The sequence below is a fragment of the Priapulus caudatus genome, unplaced genomic scaffold (genome assembly GCF_000485595.1).
Source record: "Priapulus caudatus unplaced genomic scaffold, Priapulus_caudatus-5.0.1 Scaffold201, whole genome shotgun sequence".
In the NCBI taxonomy this organism is placed as follows: domain Eukaryota; kingdom Metazoa; phylum Priapulida; class Priapulimorpha; order Priapulimorphida; family Priapulidae; genus Priapulus; species Priapulus caudatus.
Genome location: NW_014577262.1, coordinates 339,751 through 347,394, shown reverse-complemented (window position 1 = coordinate 347,394; position 7,644 = coordinate 339,751). Strand labels below are relative to the sequence as shown.

At 38.6% G+C, this 7,644-nt stretch overlaps 1 protein-coding gene across 1 annotated transcript in view; it reads left to right on the top strand.

The window, feature by feature from the left end:
- Positions 1–7,017, top strand: part of LOC106807208 — a gene marked incomplete in the record, with an annotated part of 25,540 nt that extends 18,523 nt beyond the window's left edge. Inside the window, 9 exon segments of the mRNA XM_014809493.1 lie at positions 1,571–1,744; positions 2,459–2,517; positions 2,874–2,999; positions 3,715–3,805; positions 4,150–4,286; positions 4,885–5,051; positions 5,815–5,872; positions 6,225–6,353; positions 6,961–7,017. Of these exon segments, the coding sequence (XP_014664979.1) occupies positions 1,571–1,744; positions 2,459–2,517; positions 2,874–2,999; positions 3,715–3,805; positions 4,150–4,286; positions 4,885–5,051; positions 5,815–5,872; positions 6,225–6,353; positions 6,961–7,017 (998 nt within the window).
- Positions 7,018–7,644: the final 627 nt, after the last annotated feature.

Below are 7,644 nucleotides of genomic sequence, written 5' to 3'. Positions count from 1 at the left end.
GCATATAATAATATATACATATCTATATATGAATAACATAATATAACATTAAATCAAAATATAAATGCATGGCATCATACATTTCCAAGCTCCCAACAGTATGGTCAATTTAAATCCATTGGTGCTCCACCTAATTTTCTCTAATTGTATATATAATACTGCGAAAATTCTGCATCTTGTAATATTGTATATAAATTATTAAACACTGGCATGCTGTCGAAGTAATAAATTACAAGAAACAAACCTTTCGTAGAGAAAACTAAACTTACAGCTCCTCTTTGATGACAATAATACTGAAAATCATAAAATTTAAAAATAAATATCTAACAAGTGCTGTACGGAGATCGATGGCAGCTAGGAAAATACGTATACATATAATTGTAACACTAAATGAGAACAAATTAATTGCACAGTTGTTATGATTGATGGTACTATATTTAAATTTTATTAAGTATTTATTTATAGTTGTATTGCACAGGGTGCTAGCAAAGCATTTTTTTGTTATTTTATACGATTGGTTTTAAATTATTGACCATTTGTAATGCGACAGAAGTTGCTTTAGCGATTTTCGTGGAATTTTATTTGACCTGTTACGCTTTAATTTATTGATTTATCTGACGTGATCAGGTGCAGCCTGTTAAATAACAGGAGGGTCCATCCGTCCGTATGTACTCCGGCAGTAGTGGCCCTAACGTTCCAATCTGCTTCGCGTATGGTGGTAAAACATGGGAGAGCAAAGCGGGATCAGAAATGCACACTTTAGGAATAGATGGGAGTTGAAGAAACGCAGAAGTGCAGCAGAAATCTCAGTGGCTTGACCTACGGTACCTCGTGTATTCGTTAGTCATATTAATGCACTAATGCACATTGTTGTTATTGTAGTACAGCGTTGTATTGTTTCATTGTGGAGTGTTGACTTGATATAAAATAATCTACAGAGATTTGAGGATCGTAATAATTGTTATTGTAGTACAGCATTGTATTGTTTCATTGTGGAGTGTTGACTTGATATAAAATAATCTACAGAGATTTGAGGATCGTAATAATTGTTATTGTAGTACAGCATTGTATTGTTTCATTGTGGAGTGTTGACTTGATACAACAGTAATGATGATTGGTCGTTTACAGGATGACACATCGGGGGAATATCAACAACTTCTGCTCATGTTGATTGGTGAGAAATAGAGACTACCTGCCATCGACTCGTCACAGCACTTGTTAGATATTTATTTTAAATTTTATGATTTTCAGTATTATTGTCATCAAACAGCTGCTGTAAGTTTAGTTTCTCTACGAAAGGTTTGTTTCTTGTAATTTATTACTTTCGACAGCATGCCAGTGTTTAATAATTTATATACAATATTACAAGATGCACAATTTCCAGTATTATATATACAAATTAGAGAAAATTAGATGGACACCAATGGATTTAAATTGACCATACTGTTGGGAGCTTGGAAATATATGATGCCATGCATCTATATTTTGATTTTAATGTTATATATATGTTATTCATTATATAGATATGTATATATATATTTATATCTACGTATACATATAATTGTAACAGGGGAGAAATCCTGGGGCACGGATGAAGCGCGCTTCAATCAGATCCTGGTGTCGCGAAGTCCCGCGCACCTGCGGGCCGTGTTTGTCGAGTACGGCAAGCTGTCCAGGAAGGACATACTGAAGGTCATCAGGAGCGAGACATCCGGAGATTTGCAGACCGGCTTGCTTACCATAGGTGACGTAGAATGGATATAGTCGTAATAAATATAATATAATAGATATAAGTATATACAATAGATAATAGTCGTAGTGATACACTTTTCGGCAATAGCAGGAGCAGCCTGCAATTGCTATAGAGTGAATAAAAGCAAAAACTGAAGGCTATGTATGAGTAGATTCCCATAACTTTACGCGTAACCCCCGTTAACAATGGATCGGAACAACATAAAACCATATTAATAAGCAGCAGTTGGCATTTGATATTGGAAAATGAAGCGTTTTTTGTCCTGCCTTATTTCTGAGCCGAGGTGGACGTGCATAAATACTCGTGCATCTCTGTCAGATGCTCACTAAACCTTGATGCAGTAATATAATAATGGCAAAAAGATACTTTTTTATGGTATCACGACCTATGCGTGAGCTCAATGTGAATCGAAAGCTTGACGATATGCTGCTACATCTCTGATGGGTTACACGCACCATTACGCTGAGAGGGTCGATGTCCCCCAGGGTACTGCCAGAACGTACCCTGGTACTATCTGATATGCCGGACCGTACCTCGCCTACTCCACTAACGAGTCTAGGGAGTCGCCTACACCTACTCCCTAACCCTAACCCTAACCATATCAGATAGTTATCAGGGCACGTTTTGGTATACATTCACACATATATACACCGGTATACATTCCGGCACATGCATTCTTCATTGTATTGTTAACATGTATTGCAGTGAAGTGTATCCGGAACAAGCCTGGCTACTTTGCAGAGTGTCTCTACAATTCCATGAAGGTAAAGACAATTGCTAATCAAACGCCGCAGTTCACACTGCCTCTATGTACATAGCGGGGATACATACAGTTGACAATACTGGTCAACAGCTTTATCAAGATTTCTCATATATATACACACAGTTAAAGGTAGTTAAGGGAAACACCAAAAGTAACCTTCTTTATGGACAAACAAATTAAGTGACCGCTTAATATCTGTGGTTTTATTGTTTAGACACTCACGAAAGACACCAAATATGGCCGGTAAGAACAGTTAAGTGGCCGTTCTATATAGGTAGCAGCTGACGCAGGTGTGACTGCGTCGCGTACTGTACGTATGATTAGTGTAATAATGACGACACGTCTCCATGACGACAGGGTCTGGGTACGGATGACAACCTGCTCATCAGAATCATTGTCTCTCGCTGTGAGGTCGACATGGTGCAGGTGAAGGTCGAATTCAACAAGAAGTATGGCAAGGGCGGCCTCGGCAAGTGGATCGCGGTGAGTGTACGCGAAAAAATATGACTGAATAAAACTTAAACTGCTGAAAATCGAATAAAATACAAACTCGGACGTAATCATCGTCTTATCAAAATCCCCAATCAGTCATGGTGAGTACTTACAGAAATGTATTGCTATTTAACATCTACAACTATCTACAAGTGTCAAATCTGGAAACTGTTTACAGTAGTTACCTACCAACCTTAGGAGGTGATGTTCCTATGAAATGTGGTTCGAGGATTTAGGGGGCGGGAACAATTCTATGCTTGATTATTTGTATCCATGCATGTAGTAAAACAAAACATGGGATCGACAGAGATTTCAGGATCGTAATAATGACTTAATGCACATTGTTGTTATTGTAGTACAGCGTTGTACACAGGTTATATAAGGCTTTGCATTCATTGTATGCCAACCTGCATCAAACCCGGTGTACGCTATAACCACTGATCTTCTCTCTGCAGGCATTATACGTCGAGTGCAGTGCAGTACAATGTAGTGCAGTGCAGTACAGTTCAAGATTAGTATTCCGGATGTGTTTGCAAAATAGGGAATGTTCCAGATGCCTAGTAGTGACTGTGATGGGGTGGTTATTAAGCCCTGTAAAATGTGCGCGTTGTGCGAGTGATGTGTGATGTGTGCGTGCACAAATATAACACCGATGAAATAGAACGGTTACCAGACATAATGCTGGGTGTTATCATCGTTGTGACAGGGTCTCGGAACTAAGGAGTCCGTGCTCATCGAGATACTGTGCACCAGGACGAATCGGGAGATCGAAGCACTGAAGAAGGCCTACGAATCCAGTGAGTGCACCCACAGAGAGTTCTCGCCTATTTAAATCTTCAAGCTGTAGCTTTGTTCAGCTCATTTATATATTATATTCAGGGTTCTCCTCAGGCATTACAGAAGGCATGTCAGGCAATGAGGCAACATACCCTATTGCCAATTGAAGTCACTTAAGTGTGTCGTAAGCGGTCCCAATACACATGTGAACGCGATCAGTTCGGAGACGTATACATCAAGATGTGAAAACAGTATGACTGTGTTGCGTTTGTCAAAAGTAAACACAGCCGAAAATTAAGGCATGTCGAAAGATTTTTGGGGATTCGTTAGTAATTATTTACTACATGTATGCTTGCAATTACAGCCTTCGAAAGAAACCTAGAAGATGACATTGTGTCTGAGAGTTCCCAACATTTCCAAAGACTGCTGGTGTCCCTTGTACAAGGCAACCGAGATGAAAACACGAAAGTAGATATGGCAAAGGCTAGGGAAGATGCACAGGTATTTGTATATATGACATAAATGGATGTATATTATAGTATGTTTATACCTGAGACATGAGGATTTTCAGGTCAAGAAAAAGGCTAATTCCTACAACCTTTGTCGTTTAAAATCCACTCTCTCTCTCTCTCTTGTGTTAGGCAATGCTAAAATGCTCTAAACGCCCGTGTGCAACTTCTGTCCCCCCCTAAACTAGTTTTTATAATGAACTCATTTAACAGACGTTTGGCTTAGGAAACGAACCTCAAGACCATATGTTGTCTGTTATACGTGGTATGATAGTGTTAGGAGTGATTAAAAAACATTTGTTTTTATTTTCCCCTGTTACTATACTGAATAATCACGAAATTCTCTATCTATAATATCAGGCGTATATAATATAGATCTATACATCTATATTATAATCAATATTATACACCTGATAATATGTGATAACCGTAACTCAAACAGTAGAACACACGCTATATAAGACATTGCATTCATTGTATGCAAACCTGCATCAAACAGTAGAACACAGGTTATATAAGGCTTTGCATTCATTGTATGCCAACCTGCATCAAACCCGGTGTACGCTATAACCACTGATCTCTCTCTGCAGGCATTATACGTCGCAGGGGAGAAAATCCTGGGCACGGATGAAGCGCGCTTCAATCAGATCTGGTGTCGCGAAGTCCGCGCGCACCTGCGGGCCGTGTTTGTCGAGTACGGCAAGCTGTCCAGGAAGGACATGATGAAGGTCATCAGGAGCGAGACATCTGGTGATTTGCAGACCGCTGGCTTACCATAGGTGACGTAGATGGATATAGTCGTAAATAAATATAATATAATGGATATAAGTATATACAATAGATATAGTCGTAGTGATACACTTTTTGCAATAGCAGGAGCAGCGCTGAAATTGCTATAAGTGAATAAAAGCAAAAACTGAAGGCTATGTATGAATTGATTCCCATAAATTTACGCGTAACCGCTGCGTTAGCAGATGAATCGGAACAACATAAAACCCATATTAATAAGCAGGCAGTTTGGCATTGATATTGGAAAATGAAGCGTTTTTGTCCTTGCCTTATGTTCTGAGCCTAGGGTGGACGTGCATAAATACTCGTGCATCTCTGTCAGATGCTCACTAAACCTTGATGCAGTAATATAATAATGGCAAAAAAAGATAGCTTTTTTTGGTATCACGACATATGCGTGAGGTCAATGTGAATCGAAAGGCTTGACGATATGCTGCTAGCATCTCTGATGGGTTACACGCACCATTACGCTGAGAGAGGTCTATTGTCCCCCAGGGTACGCCGGAACGTACCCTGGGTATCATCTGATATGCCAGACCGTACCTCGACGCCTATCTTCACTAACGAGTCTAGGAGTCGCTACGCCGTACTCCCTAATGCCTTCCTAACCCTAAGAGTACCATATCAGATAGTTACTCAGGGTACGTTTCCGGTATACATTCACACATATATACACCGGTATACCATTCCGCTCACATGCATTCCTCATTGTATTGTAACATTTATTGCAGTGAAGTGTATCCGGAACAAGCCTGGCTCCTTGCAGAGTGTCTCTACAATTCCATGAAGGTAAAGACAATTGCGAATCAAACGGCTGCAGTTCACACTGCTCTATGTACATAGCGGGGATACATACAGTTGACAATACACTGGTCAACAGTCTTATCAAGATTTCACAGGTTAAAGGTAGCTAAGGGAAACACATAAAAGTAACCTTCTTGTGACAACACAAATTAAGTGACCGTTAATATCTGTGGTTTTATTGTTTAGACACTCACGAAAGACACCAAATATGGCCGGTAAAAGAACAGTTAAGTGCGCCGTTCTATTATAGGTAGCAGCTGTATGCAGGTGTGACTGGCGTCGCGTACTGTACGTATGATTAGTGTAAATAATTGACGACACGTCTCCATGACGACAGGGTCTGGGTACGGACGACAACCTGCTCATCAGAATCATTGTCTCTCGCTGTGAGGTCGACATGGTGCAGGTGAAGGTCGAATTCAACCAAGAAGTAATGGCAAGGGGGTGGCCTCGGCAGTGGATCGCGGTGAGTGTACGCGAAAAATATACTGAATAAACTTAAACTGCTGAAATCAGAATAAAATACAAACTCGGACGTAATCATCGTCTTATCAAAATCCCCATCAGTCATGGTGAGTACTTACAGAAATATATTGGCTTATTTAACATCTACAACTATCTACAAGTGTCAAATCTGGAAACTGTTTACAGTAGTTACCTACCAACCTTAGGAGGTGATGTTCCTATGAAATGTGGTTCGAGGATTTAGGGGCGGGAACAATTCTATGCTTGATTATTTGTTCCATGCATGTAGTAAACAAAACATGGATCGACAGAGATTTCAGGATCGTAATAATGACTTAATGCACATTGTTGTTATTGTAGTACAGCGTTGTATTGTTTCATTGTGGAGTGTTGACTTGATATATAAATAATCTAGCAGAGATTTGAGGATCGTAATATTTTTAATTGTGTACAGCATTGTATTGTTTCATTGTGGAGTGTTGACTTGATATAAAATAATCTACCAGAGATTTGAGGATCGTAATAATTGTTATTGTAGTACAGCATTGTATTGTTTCATTGTGGAGTGTTGACTTGATACAACAGTAATGATGATTGGTCGTTTACAGGATGACACACATCGGGAATATCAACACTTCTGGCTCATGTTGATTGGTGAGAAATAGAGACTACCTGCCATGCACTCGTCACAGCACTTGTTAGATATTTATTTTAAATTTATGATTTTCAGTATTATTGTCATCAAAGAGCAGCTGTAAGTTTAGTTTTCATCTACGAAGGTTTGTTTCTGTAATTTATTACTTTCGCATCAGCATGCCAGTGTTTAATAATTTATATACAATATTACAAGATGCACAATTTCCAGTATTATATATACAAATTAGAGAAAATTAGGCTGGACACCAATGGATTTAAATGACCATACTGTTGGGAGCTTGGGAATATATGATGCATGCATCTATATTTTGTTAATGTTTATAATATATGTTATTCATTATATAGATATGTATATATATATTTATATCTACGTATACATATAATTGTAAACACTAAATGAGAACAAAATTAATTGCGAGCAGTTGTTATGAGTTGATGGTACATATTAATTTATTAAGTATTTATTTATAGTTTGTATTGCAACAGGGTGCTTAGCAAAGCATTTTTTTGTTATTTTATACGATTGTTTTAAATTATTGGACGCATTTGTAATGCCGACGAAGTCTGGCTTTAGGCGATTTTCGTCGGAAGTTTCATATTTGACCTGTTTACGCTTTAATTTATTGATTTATCTC